General features: G+C 38.4%; 1 protein-coding gene across 6 annotated transcripts in view; it reads left to right on the forward strand.

The window, feature by feature from the left end:
- The window catches only part of GRID1 (glutamate ionotropic receptor delta type subunit 1), an 845,542-nt gene extending 818,723 nt beyond the window's left edge, over window positions 1-26,819 (forward strand). For 2 of the 6 annotated variants that reach the window (XM_050958557.1, XM_050958558.1), the window contains exons 14-17: window positions 719-885; window positions 2,563-2,803; window positions 13,630-13,665; window positions 25,691-26,819. In XM_050958557.1, coding sequence (XP_050814514.1) covers window positions 719-885; window positions 2,563-2,803; window positions 13,630-13,665; window positions 25,691-26,119 — 873 coding nt within the window. In that variant the 3' untranslated portion in view covers window positions 26,120-26,819. Of the gene's footprint in view, window positions 1-718; window positions 886-2,562; window positions 2,804-3,013; window positions 3,106-13,629; window positions 13,666-25,690 lie in introns of all 6 variants that reach the window. The other 4 variants (XM_050958562.1, XM_050958560.1, XM_050958559.1 and 1 more) reach the window with 4 other exon arrangements.
- Window positions 26,820-27,100: the final 281 nt, after the last annotated feature.

Genomic DNA, 27,100 nt, shown 5'->3' on the forward strand with positions numbered 1-27,100 from the left:
GATTTACATTCATCATGCGCACTGGACTCAGGCATTGGTTTGAATCCAATTATGGCTGACATTTGAGGACAGCTGTATAGGTGTGTACTAAAATAAGTCAATATTGGTCACAAATAAAGCTAGTGGAAGAATGTGGTGACTCTTCTCTTCCATGCTAAGGGAGAAAATTGGTCTCTAAGAATTGTATCCTGCCTTTTTTTGCAGATTAGGACAACTCTTTTCAAAGGGTTTTTTTTTTTGCTTTTGGTGAGCTGCCATTTTGGTGGCTGTGCCTGCTAGAACATACCATAGTGCTTAAATGTATCTGCCCAGGTGTGTAACTGTGTAGAAGTGGAAGAATTAATATGCTTTCACTAATCCTAGGAAAACCATATCAAGTAATATAATTGAAGGTGATGTCTTTGATTCATTATTAATAGTTATAATTATTTAAAAGACCAATATGAGGCCTGAAGTTAGCCATGTCACACACAAGAAGCCTTGGACGCAGCCTACTGCACCACTCTGGCTTATTAAAACAACGGGAGTGCTCTAAGGTGGGTGTGAAGTAAATGAGGAGCTGTTGTTATGAAGTGTCTGAAGATGTGAGAGGTCCAAAATATTGTTATGAACTAACGAAATGTCAGCACTGGTCAATGAAAGGCTTAGCATGACTTTGAGACCCATTTAAGCCCTAGATCAACTGTATAATTTAGTTTTATTTGTGGTGCATTTGCAGGCAAAGAAAGGCAACTATGCTTTTTTGTGGGATGTAACAGTGGTGGAATATGCAGCCCTGACAGATGATGAGTGTTCTGTTACGGTCATTGGAAACAGCATCAGTAGTAAAGGATATGGGATAGCACTCCAGCATGGCAGCCCCTACAGGGATCTCTTCTCCCAAAGGTAATACAAAACCGTGCTTATATCATAAGATTCCACTTTGCAACAAAGAATCTCGTGTTCACAGCTGATTAACTTTGGCAATGTGTGTTTATTAAATGAATCTCTATCTTTTGAAATTGGTTGTTTGAATTCTCTTCCTTTTATAGTAGCATGGGGCAGAGGGGTGGGAAGCAACATAACAGAGTGGCTACTTCCTCTCCTGTGCACGAGGTCAGGGGGTAGGTAAGAGGGAGCTGGAGATGGATGGAACATTGACTGTGCTCCCAACATTCTGGGCAGCCCATGCTGTGCCTGATATATTCCCCAGAGCAATGGGTAAACTGGGAAGGAGATTGTAACTCTCTGAGTCACAATCTATTTCCCAGGCTGCTTTGGGGGCAGTGAAACTCAGGCCTTGTGTCAAAGCCACAAATTAGTCTTTGGACCGGGGGAGCATTGATTTGAGAAAAGCAATGCTGTCTATTATGTATCATTATATAATCAGCAAATAATAGTTACTGAGTGGTTGCATGGGTTCAGGAAGATAGTAACTCTACTGTGGCTATCACAATTCAGTGATCCCAGTGTATCAATATATTTTAAAAGTATACATATATACTTTCCCTTTGTGCTAAAACAAACGTGCACGGTGGTGAAGATACATGCACGCTTTCTGTCTGTGTGGATTATTCTTAAAGAAGCCTTTTATATTCAGTCGGCCTGAATTCTTGTGATAACCAGAGACAAAGCTGCCTCGAAAGGAAAGCTTGTTATTAAATAGCAGAGGCAGTTGTCAAACCAGACCCCAAATAAATCATTCATGGAGAGAGGGGACACTTCACAAATGGGAAACAATGATTAATTAGTAATTGTTTACATACCAGTTCAAGCGTAAAGTAACAGCATAGTAGTAAAATATTTTTGAATGAACTGCATTTGCTATAGCTCAAAGCAGAAATGAGCAACTCTTTTGCTGCTTAAACCATTTTGTATTAAGTACTGTGCAAATGGTTGCATGCTTGTTTCAAGTATAATTAGAAATTATTATATGGGCCATATATGGGTGGGAGGGTTGAGTCTTTCATGAGCTGTTTCTTCTTGAATAACCATTATAATGTACTGGGAATCTGAGCAAAGTCAAAATTTTAGGTAAAGCCCTACCTAAAGCTTTGCTTATTAAAAGCATTTTTTGAAAGTCACACTTATTTCTAAAGCTGATCTGTGAAGTCTTGTGGCTGCTCTGGACTGGAATATACTGTATGAAATTTGGTATAAAAGAGTAGCTAGTTTCACCCCTTCCCAGGTGGATGCCTTTTGGATGAAATTACATTTGACTAGGAGATATTCATCAAACTTATTACTTACTGAAAGTTGTGCTTGTGAAAGTGGCACTCTCACAACCACTTCAATGCTTGAGGGAAATGTATATGAATATTTGATATGCAGGAAATATACCTCACTGATTTATTATAGACAGAGAGTGAGAAAGTCCTGCAACTGTAGCATTACACCAGTCATGCTGGAGATGTTCTGCCCTAAAGACAGAATTCCACTGACTAACACTGAATTCCTGTAGAAAGATAATTCCTGCAGCCCACTTGTAATATAAGGATTCCAGGGCTGCAGAGTTGTTGATAAATGCATACACAATATACAGAAATCAACTGAAATATTGGCTGTGTTTTAAAATTTCTGCAGGATCTTAGAATTACAAGACACTGGAGACTTGGATGTACTCAAACAGAAATGGTGGCCGCGGATGGGACGTTGTGACCTGAACAGCCACACCAATGCACAAACAGATGGCAAGGCACTGAAGCTTCACAGTTTTGCGGGCGTCTTCTGCATTTTAGCAGTAGGCCTTCTTCTTGCATGTTTGGTGGCAGCGCTGGAGTTGTGGTGGAACAGCAACCGTTGTCATCAAGAAACTCCAAAAGAGGTCCATAACTTTTATTCTTATCACAATTAAGAGTAGAAAGAGAGCAAATGGAAGCTGTGGGATTTTAGGTGCTCTCGTACAAATACACTCACTTGATTTTGATTGGAGATACTAAATTATTTCATAAAGTTTGAATTTTTTTAAATGTGACTTTCATGGAAGGTGCCAAATTGACAGCCCTGGAGACTAAAGTCCTCTATTTATTTATAGAGCAGTTACAGCATGGGCAGCAGCAGTGCAAACTTCCCTACGTTGTCCCACCAATGTGCCTCAACCCTGACCTGGAGAGACCAGCTTTAGGGGTAAGAGAGTAGCTGAGACACCATGCCCTTGGCCTCTCTGCTAAGACTGCCAGCAAGATACTAATTGGCACCAACTGATGTTTTTGTGATTTGGACCCTTGCCTAGTGGGCTGTGACCACCAGCTCATTCTACATAACTGCCATCGCATGGCAACAATTTTTGGTTACAACCAATCTAGATCAAATCTGAACAGATGACTTAGTGATTAAAAGTTAATTATCCCATTGTTAATACAGTACGCCAGCCAGCCACCAACATTGTTTAACAACTTTCTTTTTGGAACCTTTAAAAAAAATTAGTTAGTTTTCTGAACAAATGCCTTTCATATAAAATATTTTACCTAGAAAAATCCATTTGGAATGACTTGTTTGCAAACATTTTCTTGCAACAGCACAACGTAATTAATAGTAACATTAGGGTAGACTCAGCAGTCCATATGCAGATCTATCTTGCATGATGCCTGTATCTATTTGCATCAATTAAAAAGTTTAACAAGCTAACCTCTGGGAATTTTTTAAACATTGAGAGACTTGCAGATTCTTACATTTTGAACAGATATTTGTTACAAGCAACTAATAGGAGCAAGCAGCATCCCTGCTGGAAAAGAATACAAAGCCCATCAATGCCAATCTTAATTTCTAGGAGTATTACAATAATTGACATGCCTACCACATATAAACAATTGTGGCATGTGGAATCTGAAAATATATGTTGCAGTCTGTAATGTTATCAAATATTTGTCAATAAGATTCCATTCTCTGTGTCTCCTCTTCACCCATTTTAATTCATCCGCGAAGTGTTCAGTGATAAACATCCATAACATGCTTGTGGGACAAACCTGTGAAGTCACTTGCACACAACTCCAGGATATATATTGCTGAAGGGGAGCCTTTTGATAACTGAAATTTTGTATCCATTTTGCTTAGCACAGTATAGCATTTGGAGAGCATGCAGAATGAGAACAAATACCTTTGCCTATAAAGACAGATGCATTTATATTTTTGATGCACGGTTTTAGCCTTTCCCTTAGTACACTGTAGACCTCATCCCCACTAGAACTATGGAGGCAATAACATTGCTAATTAAGGCGCATACTCTGTAAGGAGCTCCATGTAGGGGGACCTCCTCACCTTTGCGGAATACCTTGCAGGATCATGGACAAAGGTGGTAACTATTCAAATTCCACTAATATTAGCCACATTTGGGTGTGACATACTCTGGATGTATTCTCCTCTCAGTGCTCAGGGAGTCCAATGCATAAAGCTTTGTAGACTTAAATGAGCATATACTCAAAAAAGTGTTAGATAAGGTCAGTCACTGATTTAATTCAAGATATCCCAAGCTCTATTTTATTTCTATTTCCCATTCCTTGGGGGAAGGATCTGTCTCTCTGATCTTTAATGTTCTGCTTCCTTTGCTCCTGCTTCCCCTTATTTTCTTTTTCTGTGTCTTTAACTGGAATTACGGCTTTCATCATTCCCCTACCTGACTTTTCTTAATCAGAAATACGTTTTAGGCTTTTACTGTTCTAAATATGGCTGCCCTTAACTTTCTCTCTTGGAATGCTCAGGGTTTTAACATCCTCACATAAAAATCTCTAAAATACTTCAGCAGACTCTGAGAACAGATGGATGTATGGTACAGCTTTACTCCAGGAAGATCACTCATTTGTGGGAATAAGCAGATGTGTGGGAGTAAGTGGTTTCAAGTCTGAGTCAAAAACACTTCCAGGGTAGGGATAAACAAAACAAATTAAACTAAGACAAGACACAGGAGAACAGATCAAGAAAGTGAGGGTGTGTGTGGAGATGCTAGGAAAGAGAACAAGGAAGGTGGAGTCCTGCAAGAAGTTAATTTTAGTAGAGAGAGGGTGCTGCATGAACAAACTGTGGGAGACTTTTCCAGACGTAGTTGGCAGAATGGATGAAGGGACAAAATTGAGAATGGGAGAAGGAGATGAAGGAATCAGTAATGAAAGGTCTTGGAGAAGTATAAGGAGCAGGCATGAGGTAGAAGGACATGAAAACTGTGGTTATGTAAGGCCCTGATAAAAAGGACAAGGAGCTTAAATTTAATGAAGTAAAATGCAGGAAGCCAGTAAAGTGGTTCAAGGAGATGGCGTAAAAAAGTCAGAGCAACCAGAGAGGAAAGTAACTTTAGCAAGCACTCGGATACCATACTTCTCATTATTGTATAAATTCCCAGATGGATTAGGTAGAAGGAGCATTTTGGATGCACTAGAAGATGAAGTGAGAAATCAGATTGATGAAGAGGCGTAGGTTCCTGTAGTCAAGGTGGAAAATGTTCCCCAAGGATGCAAGTGCAAGTAGTTGGGATAGTGAAAAGAGAATGTTAACATTCTGATAGTGTTAAATAGAAAGATGTTTCATAATTATGAAGGGACAGAATATGGGGGAGAAGGAGAAAGAGGTGTCAAATATGACACCAGGGTTGCAGAGGTGGGAAAGAGGAAGGATAATGGAGGAGTTAGTGGAGTTGATTTCAGACAGACTAAGTTTGAGGCTATCAATGCAGGTATCTACATATTATTATCAGTATTTCTATAGTGCCAATCACCAAGAAGTATAAATGCTGTGCATGGATTACAGAAAACAGTGAAACCTGTCCCATTGGGGCAGTCAATATACCATCCAATCCTGTAATTTAATTAACAGCTTCTAACTTTGAGCACACTGCTGGGTTTTTCTTCTCTTCTGCCTTCTGGAAGGCTTTTGCAAAGACATGTGACTTGCAATGTGAGCTGAAAATGGTGAGAGTTGGATTTTTCTTGATCACCTTTGGAAATGTGTTCCAGAGTCTTGTATGAGCCTAAGTTCATATAAATGGTCATACTGGGTCAGAGCAATGGTCCAACTAGCCCAGTATCTTGTCTTCTGATAATGCCCAATGCCAGAGGCTTCAAAGGGAATGAACAGAACAGGGCAAATATGAAGTGATCCATTCCCTGTCATCTGGTCCCAGCATCTGGCAGTCAGAGACCCCCTGTGCATGGCCACTGATGGACTGATCCTCTATTTATTTTTTGAATTCCATTATAGTTGTAGCCTTCACAACATACCCTGGAAACAAGTTCCACAGGTTGACTATGCTATGTGAAGAAATACTTCCTTTTAAATCAGTAAAATAAAGAGTGAAAAATCCAAACTATTGACCACTTTGGACTTTGTTATACTGTTCTCTATCCCTTTTGAAAAACAGAGCAACTGAAGGGGGTAAGTCTCTGGTTCCCTGAAGATTATACTTGTCACAGGGTACTGAGCAATGAGTTTCCCGGGCTTGTCAAACAAAAGAGGCAATCCTTCGGATAGTGTGACCGTATCTCTTTGATGGGTTTTGTAAATCAGTTCTAGACACTTGAAGTAAATCCAGGATTAAATGAGTTCATGTTGAAGAGCGCTGGCATAACATGAATGGTATGATCCACTCAGTAGACTGAACTCTACACCAGCTCCTGCTTCTTTGTGAACTTCTTATCTTGGCCCAGGAAGAGGGAACTATTCTAAAGGTAAGAAGTGCAGAAACCACTTTGGCTAATTCACCAGAGGAATGGATGGGAGTCTTCTTGCTACCTGGAGAAGGGAGAGGCCACTTTTAGTAACTTGTTGAAGTTTGTGCTTCCAGAGTCAGTACTGAGTCCAGCATGACCCAAAGGCTGTGTGTTATCTTGACTTCAACTGAGGATGAAGTACTGATATTTGCAAGTTTCTCAAAGCATTTTCCTCTTCCACATAGAATCACGGTGTTTTCTGGGTTCGGGTGAGCCTATTGTTCTTCATGTACATTAGAGCAATCAAGTACTCAGATATTTAAATTACATAAATTATTAGAGAGAGAAGCTGAGTGAAATAATATCTTTTAGTTGACCAACTTCTGCTGGTGAGAGGGACAAGCTTTTGAGCTTTCACAGAGCTTTTCTTCAGGTCACCTTGTCTCTCTAATATCTGGGAACCAATACGGCTATAGTGCAACATACATAAATAATTAATGTACTGGAAACCACAAACTGGTTTGTGGAAAGGAAGATTTGCCTATGATGATATTAGAAAAAAATTATATCTTCACCACAATGCCAGAATCTTCCACTAGGATGCACAGTCTATTAATGCTCGAAAGACATTTAGAAACATTTAAAGAGCCTTGATTACTTCTAACTTTGGGGAAATTATATTGATCTTTCTTCAGTGAGTAGATTTTCTAGAATTTATGAACAATCTCTTCTAACTTTGACTAGATTTTCTGCAATGTATTGTTCCAATTATTTTCAGTGACCAGTCCTCTTACCCTGGTCATGAATATTAGAGTACCTCTACAAATCTCTGAATACATCACAACTTGGCCCATTAAACAGAAGTGTGTATTTTGCACCAGGCTGTTTCTTACTGATCACAATAATTTATACATAATATTTTGGACACTAATATTGTCTTTAGAAGTGGAGTGAAAGATCCAAACTAATGACCATTTTGGGCTTTTAATTAGATTATTCTCTGTCCCTTTTTGAATAACTGAGCAAGTAATGTATTGATCCTTGACCTCTAAAGTGCATCTGTCAGTGTGGTTTACATTACAAATTAATCACTTAAATATATTGAAAACAGAGAGTCTTTCTCATATGAAAATAAATTCAGAAAATGAATAGTGTCTCTGTGACGAGTTCCCCAGGGTGCAACCTGGGCTGTTGGACTGCTGAGCCCTCCAAACCCACCAACCTGGGCTGGACCTCACCCTGTGATGCTAATGTCAAGTTGCAAACCCTTGACAGGCTCTGCTCTTACACAGACATACAGAGGCATAGACACCCCCAACTGTGTTACATGAATGATTTCCCAGTCACTCATGAACTATCAATAGGGAAGCTGCAGCCAATTCTCCCCAGCCTCGCACCCAGAACTGTACTGTCTTGCACTGGTCAGAAGGTTGACCAGTGTAAGTTAGTTATTTAGTTCATCACTTCTTCACAGGAAAGTAGGCATGCACCAGCCCTTGTAACCTGAGCTGAGATTTCCTAAGCAGTTTACACAAACTCACTGATAAGGATACAACATTAAGTGATTATAAGGGGTAGGCATAAAGGTCAAAGATAGTTAACTTAAGAAAATAAAAAGTAAACATACTTTCTAAATCTTAAACTTTTAGTCTGAGAAAGAGTTGAATCAAACAGCTTTTCTCACCGTGACAGATGACACAAGCAGGTTTCAGTTCCCAATACACAGACTGGTCTCCCTTTACAGCTTGGAACCAAACTTTCCTAGTTCAAAGCCTTTGTCTTCTATAAGTGTTTCCAGATGTTGAGATGGCAGGGTTGAGGGGAAGATAGGCCAAGTGTTGATGTCACTTCCCTTCTTTTATACTGTCTTCCAGCTTGCTGGAAAGATCTTTGCTGTGACTAGGGGATTAGGCAGTCTCCATTGGTCAAGCAGTCTCCATTCAATATGTGATCTCTCTGAGAAGTCTCTGGGATAGTGGATTATTTTCTTGATGGGAGTTGATGGGCCATTGACACTGTTTGGCAGTTGATGGCTACTCCTTTGTTGAAACTGAAGGGCTGGTTGTGGGTGTTCCCAACCTCACAACGTATTTCAGTAACACATATAGCAATACTTCATAACTTCATGTACAATGATAGTATATATAATCGAACATTATATTAATGTTCAACAGATCAAGACTTTTGAAATTATATTTCACAAGGTATACTTTGCACAAAACATATCATAATATCATCACAGTGGTGAATATGGTGGTTCCAGGGTGCTAATTTGAGGTACAGAGGGTCACAGCATCCTAAGTCCAGTAACTTTTTAGTTCAGTTCCTACTCATGCTCAACAAACTCTAATATAATTTGGGTTAGTCAATTTGTGAGGGCTTTCCTGCAACACCGAGTCTTTGATATTTTTCAATTTTTTTGTCAGTCTGAAAGATGGTTTCCAAATGCTCATTGTCATTATGGCCCAACATGGCTGCTAATTGTAATAGACCTAGCAGGCTCCATCAATATTTTATCAGCAATATCTTTTTGCACTCAGCTATCCCCCTGGAAGAATAATTCTCTTGTGCTATCCTCAAAGTCATCAAGCACCATAGCCCTCCACCCCCACTTTTTCCATACCAAATGTTACACTCTAGAATAATTAAAACTTCGAAACTGAGAAGAATATAAAAAATCAGTCATGGAAATCCTGTAAAATTCTCCGTTTGCGCAAATCTAATCACCAAACAAATTATGTGATATCTTCACATTAAGGAGAATTAGCAGCTTTAGACTAGTCATTGACTTCATTCAACTATTTACAGAATGATTCCTTTGCCAAGAACTGAAATGTATTGCATCCCTTATAGAAGATAAGATTGACACATTGGCCATTAAACCACATCTTGCCACTATTACAACTTCCTCATCAAATTCCTCTTTCGATCTTTCCTTATCTATAATGAAGAGGACTATAAAACATAAATGTATTTTATCTGAAGAGACTGGAACAAGGCTGGCACAAATCACAGTTATAATGCTGGTGTGCATGGAACTTTAATTTCCTGCTAGCTAGGAAATTACGTCATTTTCATCTTTCTTAGTTGCAGTTAGATATTGCAGCATCCCTCTCCTTTAAGCACCCTAAGGATATTTCATGCCATATATTTGCAGTTCTCTAACTACCACAGTGTTAATTAAAGTGGCTTGGCTTATAATTTCTCATCGTTTTAATCAGCCTGTGTAAAATCATTCTACCGAGCAGTCTTTTTCTTTCTCCTGTCATCAGTGTTCTCCTTCTCCTATATTCTTCAGATTAAGGAGGCTGACATCAAATGCTCTGTCCACAGCAGGAAAAGAATTGTACTAACTGACTCATATATTTGTGACAGCATCATGTTGTCATTACTGCTATCACTCTGTTTTCAACAAAATAACTTCAATAGATAGAATTGAAACCAAACAAGTCATCACTCTGCAAAATTTTCTAACTGTGCAGGATTGAGGAAGGTGATGAAATTGCCCTGAAATATTGTAATTTTGTCTGTGGAGAGGGGATAACAGAAAACATCAACCTATCTCTCTAGACTGGGATTCACAGCCTTATATCTTCTGCCTTAAGTTTCCTTACGGTGCATCATATATCTGTGCTGGATGACGACACACGTATTTTAACCTACCTCAGAAAATCTGCTCTTACAGCTTTAGCTCTTTAGTCTTTCTCTTTGGAAATGGAACTGAAACCCACTGTATCTTGGAAGTAGAAATATGAGATTATTAATATGATCATAATGGGTCAAAGATGATTACTGCTGAGAATTCTAATCAGGATCAGGTTTATCCTGCTTCAGATCTCCAACAAGATATTATTTCATAGGCCCTGGCACATTTTCCGTATGCTGTCAGTCACCTTTTTGCTTATTAAAGGTTCTTATACTTAAACCTTTAATTTTCTCTTTCTTTATTCTTTCCTTTTCTTACCTTTCTTTTCCTGTCCACTTGTTGTCTTTCTGCTGCTATCTTTTTTTCCTGACCATTTGATTCCACCTTGGGACAGTTACTTCTGATGGTGAAAAAAACCACAAGATCATCGAACTGACATTTTATTTTCCCTTCATTGTATGTTCTTTATATTTTATGTTGTTTTTTAAATTATTTTTATGTATTTTGACATGTCTGAAATCTTTGTACATTTTTTGCTCAGTTACATATAAATGATCATTTGTTTGTACAACTGTATTGTACTCTACTTTTTCCAAGAATAAATAAAGTTTTTTTGGGGGGGGGAATTTAAATAATACAAACATTGGCAAAATACTGCATTGTAATGCCGCTCAGAAAACTCAGGTTCATGACTATGAACATAAGAACTGGCAAACTTCACTTAACTAGCAGCTTTAAACCAGCAATGAGGTTTCAGAAGCAACCATCAGTCACTCTAGGCTGAAAGATTCCATGCTGTTATATGACAAAACACAAAGCTTGAGGGAAGAGGTACAGAAAAAAGTGAGAGGGAAAAATATCTGTACTCTCCCTTGTATAGATACTGATAAAAACTGAGAAATTATGAATTGAACAGCCTTAATTCACTCCTTACTGGTTATTTGAACAGCTGCAATATAAATGGTCTGAAAACTCACCTCTTTTCTGAGCAGAACCAGATATTCTGCAATACATAGTCCTAACAAATGGGCTGATCAAAAGCCCATCGAAGTCAATGGGAATCTCTCCACTGACCACAATGGTTTTTGGATTAGGCCCTAAGTGAATTGAGGATGACATGTCATTCTTTAGTTTGCTGACACTGGGACCAGAACTGCGCCAGCTACTGCGATATTTAAATATGTTTGTTGCTAGCTCAGTACCACAAAGGTTTTCCTGTCCTTTGGGGTCAGCAGTTTCTTGTCCGAGAACCACATTAGGAAATCCTGCTATAAGAGTCCTAGAGGGGTAGTCTAGACTAGAACATGATTTAGCAGCATGTTTCTTAGGAAAAAAAATGTCCCTGAACAAAAGTGAGCATAAAACAAGTCCCCTTGGAGTGTGAGGCACGCGGTCAGAAAAACCACCATTTAAAGTCCCAGTTCAGCAAGCAACCAGAGTACGTGCTTAACTTTAATTACAGTGTGTTCCCATTGAAGTCAGTGGGGTTAATCATGTCATTAAAGTTTGGCATGTGCTTAAGTATCTTGCTAAACTTCGGGTTGTAGCTAGTTAGGTTCCTGACACTGTGTGTTCAAAGCCTTTTTTTGAGGGGGAGGGTATCGGAGGGGCGGAATATGTTTTATCTCAGATCACAGTGGTATTTCCAAGTTGATTATTTTGACAGTGAATGTTCAGTAATAATTAAAACATATATTCGAATCAGAATTCAAAAAATGAAATAAGTGTTTCCCCACATTTGTTTTTCAACCTTTTGTGGTTTGTAAAGCCTGAGGCCTTGATCCATCAAATAATTTAAGCACATATTTAATTTTAAGTGCCTGAGTATAGTCTTGATTCTGCTTTCATTCAAATCAGTGGAAAGACTCCAATTAGCTTTAATGATGGAAGATCAAGCCTTAGGTTCTTTGAAGTCATGTACTGAAAGTTATGCATGTGCTGAAGTGTATTGCTGGATCGGGGCATAATTACTCTGCGGCAAAAAAAATGTTATAGTGTGCAATGGTAACACATTTTTAACTTAAATAGCTTGGGTATTTTAAAAGCTATTGACAGCAGATTACTAAGAGCCACTTAGAAAATAATCAGCCTGAAAGCTATAGCTCACTCCCACCAAAAAACAAAATTATTTCCTAGTTCTATTATTATGGTGACTATTATATTTCACAAGCATCACCACCAGTAAGAATAATTATATTATGCATGTATATAATTATATTTAGAATTATATAAAACTATAAATTTATATAGATTTTAACTTACTTTCAAGTATCTGAGATAAGTTATTTTTCCCTATCCTAAACATAGAGAAATACTGAGGAATCTCAAATATTAACATGTCATTATTGTTGGTAAATGTTGGCACATAGGGCCTGATTTTCACAAGTTCAGCACCTGCAATTGCGGCCAGGTTTCCAAAAGCATTCAGCCCCCATTTAGGCACTAAAGTAAGGGCCAGATTCTGAGAAGTGCTCAGCACCTAGCAGCTCCCATTGCAACTTTCAGTGTGTTAAGCTTTTTTGAAAATCTGCTGTTGGTGCTTAAATGGGAGCAGAGCTGTTTTCAGATGGTGTGTGATGATCACTTTGGAAAATCTAGCTTTTATTGGAGACCACAAGGGAGATTAGGCTAGATTGCCCAGTTCATTGAGATTGATTTGCACTGCATAAGATCAAAGTGACTTACAAGTACCCTGAGATGACTAGTGGAGTGTTCTCCCTGTGCAGGGAAACTTTCCATGGGCATAAAGCTGGTGGAAGAGACTCCTCTGTGACTTCTGCCAGCTGCCTCCAACACTCCTGGCATAATGGGCAAAAGAGGTTGTTTCAGCAGTGGGGCCTGGACAGAATGGGGAGGGTAAGGGGTTTGACCAAGCACGGCTCTGCTATGCCAGCTCCTTCACTGGTGCAAGTCAGAATGTGCAGGTACAGTCCTAACAGAATGCAGAATCAAGCCCTTTATATGTCAACATCCAATGATCTAGGGCATGACTCAAGGCCCCCTGAAGACCATGGGAAGACTCCAATTGGTTTCAATGTGTTCTGGATCAGGCCCTTAGTGAATTTAAATTTTTTAAATATCAGAATGATGGCGAGGTTACAGACAGCCTATCAACCTATCTAATCACACTGCAGTTTTAGATGGTCAATGTATTGCCTCATGAAAAATAGGCTTTATTGTAGCATGTGACCCTGGCTGCAATGGGACCACCTTTGCTAGAATGTGATATACTGTTGCTAAAACAAACACCAGTGTTGGACATATGGCAGAAAATGTTTGTTAAAAAGAGTAAAATATTAAGTACGCTATTAGCCTCACTATTTTGATCCATTTTTTCTCCCTGTTCTTCTTTCCCTTTCCTATCTGGAGATGGCCAATGAGGTGAGGCTGGGCCTCAGAACTATGGTGAGATTTTATAAAAAAAAGCAAAAAAACCACACACCAATATTTGATTTATTGTTGAAAGTCCCTGCACAGTTTAGCCCTTGCTGACTTTCTCATCTTCACCTCCTGAAAGCTCCCTTGATCCTAACCTTCCTATTGCTGCAAATGCCTGTAGCTATTGCATACGTAATGTTCACATAGTAGCTATTTTCTCAACATGCAACTCCCTCTCTCCCAAATAGTCCATTTCCAAAGACATTGGCATGCTCATAAAACACTGTGCATTTGATGCTGCATTTTTCTGTTGCTTGTGCTGGAAAATGCTTCCATGCACCTTCCTTTTCTGCTGTTTATTTTAATCTCTTGAAGCCTGCGGACATATGTCATGTGCCCAATCATTCTTTTTTATTAGGTTTGGTAACGACTCAGAAGCCTGGATGCCTCAGCATGAGACTTAATAGCCCTCTATAGCAGTAACAAATGAGTGCTATGAGGCTTTCTTCCTTCCATCTTTTTGGGTTGACTCTACCATTAGCAATAAAGACCATCAAATATGCTCCAGTTACTGCAGTTAGATTGCAAATGGCAATAGAGTATTAGCATGTCCACCAGCAATCACCTAGTTTGTGATGTACTTCCCACATGTACTGTATGTTCTGCATGTTTATTAACGCAGCACCATACAATATGGATGTATGTTGATATAGAGACAAATATAAAAAATGGAGCTGGATCTTCAGTGGTTTCAACTGGCAGAACTTCAATGGCTTATTGGTGTTACATTGATTTATACCAGTTGAAGATCTGGTTTGGTACTTACAGTCTATGGGACTGATCCTACAAACACTGTGTGAATAATCTTCAGGCACTCATGACATAGGGCTAGATGGCAGCAGACAAGGTGGGAAGGGGAAGGGAGGGACAAAATTACTTACTTTTGCAGCATAGACATTATTTCAATTCCACCTTATTGGTAATTTTTTTTAGGGTTTTTTTTACACTTTATTTCTCTTTAGAAATTATTTGTGTTAATTGGGTGCAGAAGTGTGACTCAACACTGGAAATGTAGTTGAAAGAAGACTATTGCACCAACTATCTCCTGTCAGCATCCTTTTGCTCATTATTTTTTCCTATTTTCTTTCAGTTAGGAGTGAAGAATAATATCAATTTCTCTTTTATGTGAAGTAAGGTGTACTGTTTCTGCTATTTAATTAAGCAAACCAATTCCTAATGAATCAGGTCATCTCTACCGAATAGCTTCAGCTGAAGTTTTTGTGTTCTGTGGAGATGTTGACACATTTGTTGAAAATAATTTTACATTGCCAACTCATCTAATTTCTTTTGCCTTTCAATTGGATAAGTGTCCAGTTGACCTCAAACAATGTCAGTCTTACTGAGGTCGTCTTGTTTAGTTAATTACTATTTTAAAATACGTAGTATTGTTTCCGCTTATATGAACAGAAGATTGTGGAAGACTGGTACCAGCAATTGGGAGTGAGTGGTCTGGCTGGATGATCACCTCTGTGTTCAGGAACCAGAGGCCAATAGGCAGGTCTGAATCAGGAGCTAGGTGTCAGAGCCAAAAATTGAAGCCAGGATCAGACAGGAAACAGGAGTTGAGGGTCAGTGTTGAGTCAGAAGCCAAAGAGCTGTACTCTAGGATCAGAGCCAGAGCAGTCAGAAACAGGGCAACCGGGTTCAGGGACTGGAATAAGGCCGAGGACAGGGTCCAAGTTAGAAACCTGAGATGAAACCATGAATAAGGTAGCAAAGACAGCAAGATCTGAAGTAGCCTCAAGCCAGGATCCACCTTGTGGCACAGACAACTTCCTGTGTCTTTGTAACTTGAATAGTGCACCTGGCCCAATCAGGAACTCCAGAGCTCCTCCAGTCAGGTCCCTATGGGTGTTACCTTTAGTGGAATGTAAGGTCTTATGGCTCCCAATGCTCCAGTCATTGGTAGAGACACTGGGGGGGAGTGAAGGGCTTCATCAGTAGTCGAAGGGGAGGGAGACAGGTTCAGGACCTGCGGATCCTCAAAACAAGTTTGATTGCAGAACTTGGTCTATTTATAAAGGCAGACTGAGGTGCATCTCTAGTCATATTTAATAAGTTACAATAGTATTCAAATCAGCATCCAGCAGAATACATGCAAAACACAGTGAGCAAATTTTATGTAACATTAAGTGCTATTTTGACTAGGTCACTTGCCTGTGGTAAATTAAGACAGCAAACATACATCACTCTGTCAGTTTCCACATCTGTCTGCATATCACATATTTCTGACTAATAAAACCCTAGAATAATGAGAGTGGAAACTAATTTATATTTAAATTATTATTTGTATTAGCCTCATATAACATAACACATCAGGGTTACCCCCCCGAAATATACTGAATTAAATATATCATTCCTATTTCTTTCCTTGAGCAGGCCAATTATTAGTTACTTTTTTACCTCTCTCGGAGCCTGATGGAATGAAATAGAATTATGGCTTTGCAAATGCATTACATGAAGCCAAAAGTAATAGTGAATGTAGTGAATTCAGGATTTCAAAATGACTCTCCTATTTGTCATACTTTATACACATGAATGGGTTGTGCTCCATTCATTTCTCAGCAACCACATGCTTGAAAAGTTCATGTCTGATAAAAAGAATACTTGGAATTTTATAGTTGGTTGGGGATATTGATTTCAATGTGGGATAATTGATGCTGAGCCAGTAGTATAGCCTATGGATACTAGAGCATGCAAATCTGCCTCTTAAGTGTTCTGTATTTTTTAAACAGGCTGTCGAACAGAGCTTGAAAGTTTCTCAGAGTTTATTTTTCCACTTATCTGGATATTTTTGTGGGTCCCATCACTTTGAATGTGTCTCAGCCGTTAATACCTTTATTTTCAGCATGACCTTGTGAGCTAAGGGATATTATCATCCCTGCTTTACAGCTAAGGAACAGAGAGATTGGCATATGATTTGGTCAAGGTCGCACAGGAAATATGTGACAGAAATGGGGATTTAACACAGAAGTCATGAGTCTGAGTTCACTGCCATGACCACAGAATCATCCTTGTTTTTTTTTTTCTTATATTTCTTTTACACAATGCAAGTTTCATATTTTTATTGTATTCATTTTGGTCAAAACTCGTGTCATTTTTCCATACATTTCATTTCTATATACATACACAGAGAGAGACAGAAATTGGTCCATGAATGATGATTGAAAGCCTGTCTACGCTTGAAATGCTACAGTAGCACAGCTGCAGTTCTCCCGTCGGCAGAGGTAATCCACCTTCCTGGGAAGCAGTAGCTAGGTCAACAGATGAATTCTTCCATTGATATAGTGCTGTCTACACCAGGGGTTAAGTGAACTTAACTACATCGGTCAGGGGGTATGAATTTTTCACACCCCTGAGTGATGTAACTGTGTCAACCTAACTTTTCAGTGTAGATCAGGCATAAGAAAATTTTACTGTAAACAGATCGTAAGCAGTTTTTATGCATACCTCAGGCATATTAAGAACTGCATTAACATCACTTTAAAACTTGAGGCAGAGATGTCTGCATGTGACCTAGAGCTGTCAATACATTCATCATAGTCCCTCAAGGTATGTGCATGTTGTTTTTCTAAATTTTTATTGTTTGATACTCAGAGACTTTCCTCTCCACCCTTCAGTCCATTGTGGTTCTGTTAGCATACGTTTAGTGTAGGCATTCTTTATCATAGTATTAGTTATGCAGTCCATCACCTGACCCTTTACCTTTCTTGGGTTCATCTGCTTTTGATTTGTCCAAAACAGCTTCACCAATTGGTAGTAACTTTCCCTGGTCAAGGGGATTCCACTGAACTCAAGTGATAAGATCTGAGGAGAATGGGTAGAATAAAGAAGAGGTGTTAGTTTCCTTAAAGAAAAGATTCTCACCTAAAAGCCCTCCCTCAAGGAATCTCCGGCCTTCAACCATGCTGCTAAGAACTAAGACATTTTATTAGCTGTGTTCAGGAGGTCTTGAATAACCTTCTAGACATCCTTCACCCAACACCTGTTCTCTGAAAGTCAATGAGGCATTGATAATGACTGCTAATGTCAATTAGCAAAAAGTATCCAGGGTAATTCCCATGTTTTTCCAAACTCTCTCTATATACTCATTAAAAAAAAACTGAAAAAACAAAGCAGAAAAACTGTTTATCTCTGCACACCTACATAGAGTATTGATTACTCCTTAAAACTTATTACATGATGATTAATGATCAGAATCTCTCTCAAAAATAAAAATGATACTCAAGTTATCCAGGGTAGAGAGTCTTAGTTAATTGTAGTTGTTCTCATAGAGGGTTAGTTGTTTCAAGGAATTTCCTGAGGGCAGTCTTCAATTCTCTGGGGGAGGGCGCATAGCTGTGTACTTTGTCAGTCAGGGAACCAATAGCCACAGTCACGACCTATTTTTCATGATCAAGTTCTTACAATATTTCAGAATCCTGCCTTTCCCTTTCCCTCTTCTAGCTCAATTTACTGAGGGAAAGAATGAAATTCAAATTGGTATTTATTTAGGGTTGGTCTTGTTTTGAGCAGAGGGTTGGTCTAGATGACATCCTGAGTCTCTTCCAACCCTAGTCTTCTATGAATCTATGAATGAGATAATTTGCTTACCCAGCAGAAATGTATGGTTAGTTGTTTTTCTCAATCAGGAGGAAGACAGGCACTTATATTCATCCTCCATATATATGTTTTGCTCCATTTCACTGATCATTCTCTTCAGATAACCTGCAAGGAATGTAATAAAAATAGTAATAAAAATAATGAGAGAGAACGTATTGAGAGAGTAAAAGAAAATGGTATTATATGGTTGACAATGACATTAATGGCATCTAATAAAAAAGTGTGAAAGCACACACATTTTATTTGATAGTTTGTGTATGGATACAGCTATACATAGACAATACAAATATAGCTATGGAATACATACGTTGATAGAAATATACATCAGTATAGATATTACATAAATGTATACAATAGGAATGAATATACCGTATACATATTAACTGCAAAAATCTGCAGTAATGTCACTGTCCCAGACTCCAAACAGTCAAGTCTGGAGCGGTTTATTCACCTTTGGGAGCAAAATGACTGGAGATAGTCAGAAATATGTGAGAAGAACAGAAACAAAGCTTCCAGACTAGTAACCAAACTTCAAGTCCCAGTGTGAAACACAGCTCTGTGTTCAAAATCTCCAACCAAACTGCTTCTCTATCCTTTGCACTTCCCAGCACAACTGCTGACTCCTATGCCTCTTTATCCTGCCTCAAACCTATTAAAAGTCCCTTTGCAATGATATCATTATAGCAAGCCACAGGCAGGAGGTGAGTTGCTTACCTTGTCCATTCAGGCACTGTGTCTCCTGCAATGAGCCATACTATTAATTCTTCTACACAGCCTCAGTTCATATAATTAGTTCAATAAAGTTATTGAGCAGCAGTTATTAACTATTATTAATTATCTTCCTTACTACAGTAGTGCCTGGAAGCCAAACAGGTTATGTCACCATTTTGTGAGGTGCTGTACAAATATAGAGTTAAATAGGCCCAAAGACTCTTCTATTTTTGCTACGCTAATTTAGAATTGCACAATTAAAAGCACAAAGCATCAAGAGATGCAAAAGTTAAGGATCCAATGACTGTTAACCCACCATATGGCTTCTACATTTTATGGTAAACATGGAAAGATATAAAGTGTGATACATAAAACCTCATATTTGACAAGAATTACAGAAAGGGAAAATGGCCAGATTAAAGCACCTGGAATCTTAACTTTTGCATTCCCTGGCTTTCACGGTTTGAATTATAAGATTACTATTTCATTAACTCATTGTTCTCTATTTAATTTCCTAGGCAATCCTTAAAGAAAAAAGGGACAGCAATTAGTCCTGATTAAGTTTATATTTTACAAGTTCTGTTGATTTCATTAGTGGAGCCTGTCATATCCTTAAACCTCATTGGGGCTGCAGTTTTGGGGATCTCTGTTTCTCCATGAAAGCAGCACTGTCTTGCTGGGGCTTTTAACAGGGCTGTGATTCGGAGGAACTTTGGATTCCACAAGAGTTGGACTGCTGTGCTTGGAAACTGAGGAGTTGCACAGAAATAGGGATGCTTTGCTGGAAGACTTAAGAGCTCTGTAGGAGCTGGCTGGAGTCCTGGGCAATTTAAAAAGCACACTTCTCTACAATCCCAGGTTAGCAAAGCACTTAAGTACATGCTTAAATCCATCCCTATTCAGTAAAGCATGTAGGTACTTGCTTAACATTGATTTTAATGGGACATAGATGTGTCTAAGTGCATCACTGAATAGGGATTGTTTGAAGAATCTGGCCGCAGCTGCACATATGTGCCCAGTCTGTCTGTCCTCCAATATGTAACTTAGTTATAACTTACAGAAATTGTCTACTGTGCCAGCTCAGGCTCATGGCCTTAATTGCTCATAACTTTATCCTAAAGTTTTTTTTAAAAAAACGGCAAATCACCCATCCTTGCTGATAACATTTCACGTGCCAATTTTGAAACTTGATTATTCAGCAGTTTTTCAGTTATTTCTCTGCAGGGAAAAAGAAGGTGAGCAGAACTTTAAAAAAAAAAAAAAAGGTCATTTCTCACGCTCATCACCCAAAGAAAAGCAGAACCAGTTTTCATTAAACTTTCCATACAAAACATTTTTACTTTAGAATGGAGACATAGGGTGAAATTCTGGCTTAGTGAAGCCAATGGCAAAACTCCCATTGATTTCAAGAAGTCCAGGATTTCACACCTAACAGATTTTTTGAGAGTTTTGAGTAAATGAAACGGCAGGAAAGAAGGGTTTTCATTATATTTATACTATGATCTGGGCACCTATATAAAAATGACATTGTATCTGATCCTCCCTCCTTGAAATCAATGTGAGCATCTACAAAATTAAAAACAAATGAGTTGCAAAATGCAAGGACTCATCTATCCACACTTTCAGAAAAGAGCCTACAAAAGATGTGTTATACACTAAGTCAAAAAGGTAACCAATGTCGTACTTTTAGACTGGCTGGAGACATGATTTCCAGACTCGATTATCTCAATAGTTCCTTGGCCTTAAAATGTCTGAATTAAGTCTCCTTTACTGAGAATGCCCTGTCTGTAGCCTTTTGATGTTTGTATCTTAAAAGAGTTAAGCTAAATATATCACAAGGAATAATTAATGTGCTGAAGTTCACCTCTTTTTCTGTTTGTGAGAAGATCATAGAAGTTTTGAATTCATTCCTAATTCTAAATTAGTCACAATTTTGTTTTTGCTCTTCAAATAACTCATAAACTGTTTGTTGCAAGTATTAGAATTAGGACTGTCAAGCGATTAAAATAATTAGTCGTGATTAATCACATGATTTAAAAAATTAATTGCGATTAATCTCACTGTTACCATTTTAAATATTTTTGAATGTTTTCTACATTTTCAAATATATTGATTTCAGTTACAACACAGAATACAAAGTGTACAGTGCTCACTTTATATTTATTTTTATTACAAATATTTGCACTGTAAAAAACAAAAGAAATAGTATTTTTCAATTCACCTAATACAAATACTGTAGCACAATCTCTTTATCATGAAAGCTGAATTTACAAATGTAGACTTATGTACAAAAAATAACTGCACTCTAAAATAAAACACTCTCAAACTTTAGAGCCTACAAGTCCACTCAATCCTACTTCTTGTTCAATCACTCAGGCAAACAAGTTTGTTTACATTTGTGGACGATAATGCTCCCTCCTGCTTGTTCACAATGTCACCTGAAAGTGAGAACAGGTGTTCACCTGGCACTGTTGCAGCTGGCATTGCAAGGTATTTACGTGCCAGATGCACTTAAGATTCATATGCCCCTCATGCTTCATCCACCATTCCAGAGGACGTGGGTCCATGCTGATGACAGGCTTTGCTCAACAACAGTCCATAGCAGTGCAGGCCGACACATGTTCATTTTCATAATCCGAGTCAGGTGCTACCAACAGAAGGCTGATTTTCTTTTTTAGTGGTTTGGGTTCTGTAATTTCTGCATTGGAGTATTGCTCTTTTAAGACTTCTGAAAGCATGCTCCACACTTCATCCTTCTTAGATTTTGGAAGGCACTTCAGATTCTTAAACCTTGGCTCAAGTGCAGTAGCTATCTTTAGAAATCTCACATTGGTAACTTCTTTGTGTTTTGTCAGAACTGCAGTGAAAGTGTTCTTAAAATGAACAACGTGCTGAGTTATCATCCGAGACTATTATGACATGAAATATATGGCAGAATGCAGGTAAAACAGAACTGGAGACATACAATTCTCCCCAAAGTAGTTCAGTCACAAATTTAATTAACTTTTTTTTTTTTTTTTTTAACGAGCATGATCAGTATGGAACCATGTCCTCTGGAATAGCGGCCAAAGCATGAAGGGGCATACAAATGTTTAGCGTATCTGGCATGTAAATACCTTGGAATGCCAGCTACAAAAGTCCCGTGTGAATGCCTTGTTCTGACTTTCTGGTGACATTGGAAATAAGAAATGGGCAGCATTAGTTCCCGTAAATGTAAACAAACTTGTTTGTCTTAGCGATTGTCTTAACAAGAAATAGGACTGAGTGGATTTGTAGGCTCTAAAGTTTTACATTGTTTTGTTTTTGAATGCAGTTATGTAACAAAAAAAATCTACGTTTGTAAGTTGCATTTTCACAGTAGAGATTGCACTACAGTACTTGTATGAAGTAAACTGAAAAATACTATTTTTGTTTATCATTACAGTGCAAATATTTGTGATAAAAATAATATAAAGTGAGCAGTGTATACTCTGTATTCTGTGTTGTAATTGAAATGAATATATTTGAAAATGTAGAAAAAACATCCAAAATATTTAATACATTTCAATTGGTATTCTATTGTTTAACAGTGCAATTAATATTTTGATCATGATTAATTTTTTTAATCGCAATTCATTTTTTTGCTAATTGCATGAGTTAAATGCAATTAATTGACAGCCCTAATTAGAACTTTACCATTTACACCTCACTGGTTAATTATCATGGTCACATTATTTCTGTTCCTGACTCAGGTAAGAAAGCGGCACAGAATGAATTATAAATATTACAATAAAAATACCACTAATCAACGTTGCTGTATATTTTGCTTAACGTTAGTTTTACAGGAATAAGATCACTAGCAGAAATCAAGAGAACACAGATCATGAACACAGAAAAATTAAAATGGATTCATCTTTGAATCTGAACACATATTTGGGGAAAAAATTCCAGCATTCTTTCCACTCTAATTTTGCAGCTGATTAGAGCAGCAACAGTGCTCTCTAATAACCAAGCCCTCTGCTCTTTAGACCGAAATCAGCAGCCCCTTACAAGTACACTCTCAAGTGAATAGAAGTCCAGGGCAGCTCATGAAAAACTGGTGTAATAAGCTCTCTGTAGTTACCATAGCTAGGCAGGTAGCTCATCATATGCTGAATTAGATAAAGCTTGCAAGTGACCTTCACTGGCAGACCCAAGTAGAATGTTTAGGTTCTAATGAAAACAACATAGCCATCTTAAGTACAACATTTGCTCCCTAGTGGCTGCTACAATATAAACAGCCAGTCCAATGATTGTATTTCCCCCCCAGCCACCCAGTCCATTTTATCAAGGCTTTTCTAAATTGACAAACCAATAGTGCATTACAGTGCTTCCTTTGAGACTTTGTATTACAAATTCTTTGGGTATCCAGCTACTATGTGAGACAGAACACATAATAGGTTAGAGCGAGCTAATGTGTTGTCTACCTTCATGAATGAAAAGATTGATAATTCAAGTGTGGAAGTCTTTAAAAGGGCTTCTATGCTACTGAAAGTGCAGTAGACGTCTTATTAAATGTAAGTAGGGTAAATTCTATTTTTGTCTTTAAAGTTTCTTTTCTAATTTTCTATTGATCTATCTTCATTTGGGAATGGATGACATATATAAATGATTTGCCAGAAAAAAAGAAATCCTGAATACTCTAGTGATGATTTTGTGTTGTGTCAGGCTTCATTGTCACTTTTCTAGGAGTAGCTATGAGAGTTTGGCATGCCAGAAGTGTGGGCATGATCAAAAATTAGTGGAAGTCATTAGGAGACCTTCCATTGATGTCAAAGGGCTTTGGATCAGTTCCATGCGTTTAGCCTTTAACTAGGCAAAACTCCCAATAGATTCAATGAGAGTTTAGCTTGAGCTAGGCCTGCAGGTTTGTGGCCAGCAATGTGTTCTGATCTTTGGGGGACCAGCAAGTCAGTTATTAAATGGTAATGAAAAGTAGAGACTGACCCAAGTCACAAAGTTAGTGTTTGACAATTTATGGAATCCAGGGTTTTGATTTGAGCTCATCTCTAATTAAAAGCTGGAGATACAGACAGTTGGCAGATGATGACTGAAGAACTATTGTGTAATTGGACCAAATTTTCTAGTCCAACTGAACTTTGCTTGGCGCAGGACCACAGGAAAAATGTGGCCTAAAGCCAGTTTTACATTCCCCCATTCACGGCGCCACTGAGGACTGGGTTATTCTCTGGTATAAGACAGAGAAGCTGCGAGGCTATTCTGCTTAGCACCCAGCCACCCACAGCACTGTGAGACTGTTTCACCAGCCAGGGAATCATCTGGATGAAGATCACACACATTTTTTTCCCAGGACATTTTCACTATGGGAGCTCAATACCGCTTTAGAAGTCTAGAATACAAGAGGGATCTTCTATCATCCAGAGCTTGTGGGCCTACAGATGCTTTGTTTCTGGGCCACTATTTCAATGAGATCAAATAATCAAATTCTGTACTTTGAAAATATTACATACTTTAGGTCTGCTTTCTGAAATACCACTTACATTACATATACATTGTCCTCTATAAGAACACCACCCCAGTGCTTGCTTTTGCCATGCAGTTTGTTGTTTTCCATTCTACATATGGGAAATACAGTAGTGATGCAGTGAGCAGCCCATTTTAGTCCCTCACTGGTTTGTGTTTTAAAGACCAGCTTTCCCCTTGTGTTTTTATCCTGGCAGCTACAATCTGCTGTGATGCCTGAGCTGACAGTCCCTCAAGGGAACTTAGGGCAAGACAATCCCAGTGGAAGCCTTAACTCTGGAACGAAGTCCTTCCTTTGTTCTGACACAGGCCATATTTGTCAACCTTCAGGTCATATTGGGTCTGTTATCTCTTTTGTTCAGGACTAAAATTGAGGGAAATAAAAGAGGTGAGCGTGTGCTTCCAAGCTTCTCCCACAAAATAACCTCCACCTGAGTCAACAAAATGAATGAGATGCTGCTCCAAGTAGATCACATGGACCTCCTGAGCGTGGCTCACCATTGATGGGGCTTGAATATGCCCAGTAAGCTTCTTGGGCTGGGCTTCTTCCTGACTGGTGAAAAAGTATGAGATTGTATCTCCCCACTGCTTCCCCAAATCAGCCATTACTCAGTATGTTGTACAGTTTTGTGATCCTCCTCTCTCTGATATGAGAAATGAAATATTTAACAATGTTGATATGTAGGTTGTCATCAATGAGCATCTGAGTTCATCTGTGATGAATAGGGCAGTTCACACCTCCCAGCCAGCACTATTGTTCTAGGCTCTCTGACATCTCTGCATCAATTACACTCAGTTCACATTTGGGAGGTGGAATTTCTTTATAACCATAACAGCTAGAAGCTCATTCTTTGCTCCAGAATAAAAACTGAGGTTCTGACAGACAAGACTGTAGCTCGAGGAAGGTGCTGGTGTGACATTCCATTGTGTACGGGTGGAACCAGAGCTCTGGTTTTGCCTCAAAGAGGGAGTGCTTTAAGGGGTTCAGTTGTGGATTGTCACTGAGTTGACTTATTTTTTTGGTATGTGTTTTTAAGATTGAGCTGTTATGGGTACCTAGAGCTTTTGCCTAAGCAAATCAAATTAAATGAATGAATAAACAATGGTTCCCACCACATAGTGTGGGGAGAGAGACAGATTTTTGTTTGGACTGATTCCATTGTTTTTACCTCAGCAGGATAAAGAAGTAAATCTGGAGCAGGTCCACAGACGTATGAACAGTTTGATTGATGAAGACATAGCCCACAAGCAAATCTCTCCAGCGTCCATTGAAATCTCAGCCTTGGAGATTGGTGGCATGCAGCCAAGTCAGACCCTGGAGCCAGTACGCGAATACCAGAACACACAACTTTCTGTCACCACCTTTTTACCAGAACAGACAAGTCATGGTGCCAGCAGGACACTCACAACTGCCTCTGGTAGTAACCTGCCATTGCCCCTTAGCAGCTCAGCCACCATGCCCTCTATACAGTGTAAACACAGATCGCCAAATGGAGGACTGTTTCGTCAGAGCCCTGTGAAAACACCTATCCCGATGTCATTTCAGTCTGTGCCAGGGGGAGTCATTCCAGAAGCCATGGAACCTTCCCATGGAACATCCATATAATGAAAATAAAAAAAAACAAAAAAAAAAAAACAACCAGCAGAGCTTTTTAATACAATCTGAAACAAAAACAAAAACTTTTACATTTCTCATGTACATATCTGTAAATAATGAAAGAATGAAGTGGGGTAAAAGTGTATTTTGAATATTCCCAATTTTCGAAGTCAGTAAAAAACAAAACAAAACAAAAACAAAAAACAAAAAAATGTATGAATGACTTTGTAAATTTTGTTCTATATGAATAAAAAGGCAAACTACTTGTGATCGTTCTCAAGTGCCAAAGAAGACCTATTACTGGGACTGAGGGCAGTTAAACAAAAAATCATGGATTTCAACCCTTATTCCTCATTTGTTCTATTTTTGTTTTACTATTTTTGTTTTTAAAGCAGCAAAGTTATCCATTTGTGGCTGTAAAAGTTTACTCTCCTCAGCGCTCTCTTCTTCTCGGTACCCTATTTCATAGTCATGGTGGCAGTTCGCTTGAAGATCTAACAGCAGATATTAGCAAAGCAGTAATATATGTTTTAAACCTGAATTATTACTATAAAGAAGCAAACAATAAACAGAATAACTGAACTCTTTCCTTCTAACAGAGATTAAATTTCCACACAGTTTCTTAAGTTGAAGCACAGGTTTACTGAATTGTGTTTTATGTGCGTACTGTGCTGTGTGGCTTTTTTAATTTAACCTTATGTGTTTGTTATATATGTGTGTGTATATATATATATATATATATATAATATATACATCTGATCTATGTGTATATTGTGTGTGTGTATATATATATATATAACAAAAATATTTGATAAATAAGGTTATGGATAAGGCTATTAAGCAAAACCTGCGATCAGCTCTTTCTTGTTTCTTGTGTGCACAAATTAAAGTGGAATGGAACCAATGACTTAAAGGAATAAAACAAGGCAAAGCTTTATTTGATAGTGAGGCAATGATCATGTTACAGTGATTATAGCCCTATGGTATGAT

The sequence above is a fragment of the Gopherus flavomarginatus genome, chromosome 6 (genome assembly GCF_025201925.1).
Source record: "Gopherus flavomarginatus isolate rGopFla2 chromosome 6, rGopFla2.mat.asm, whole genome shotgun sequence".
Lineage (NCBI taxonomy): Eukaryota > Metazoa > Chordata > Testudines > Testudinidae > Gopherus > Gopherus flavomarginatus.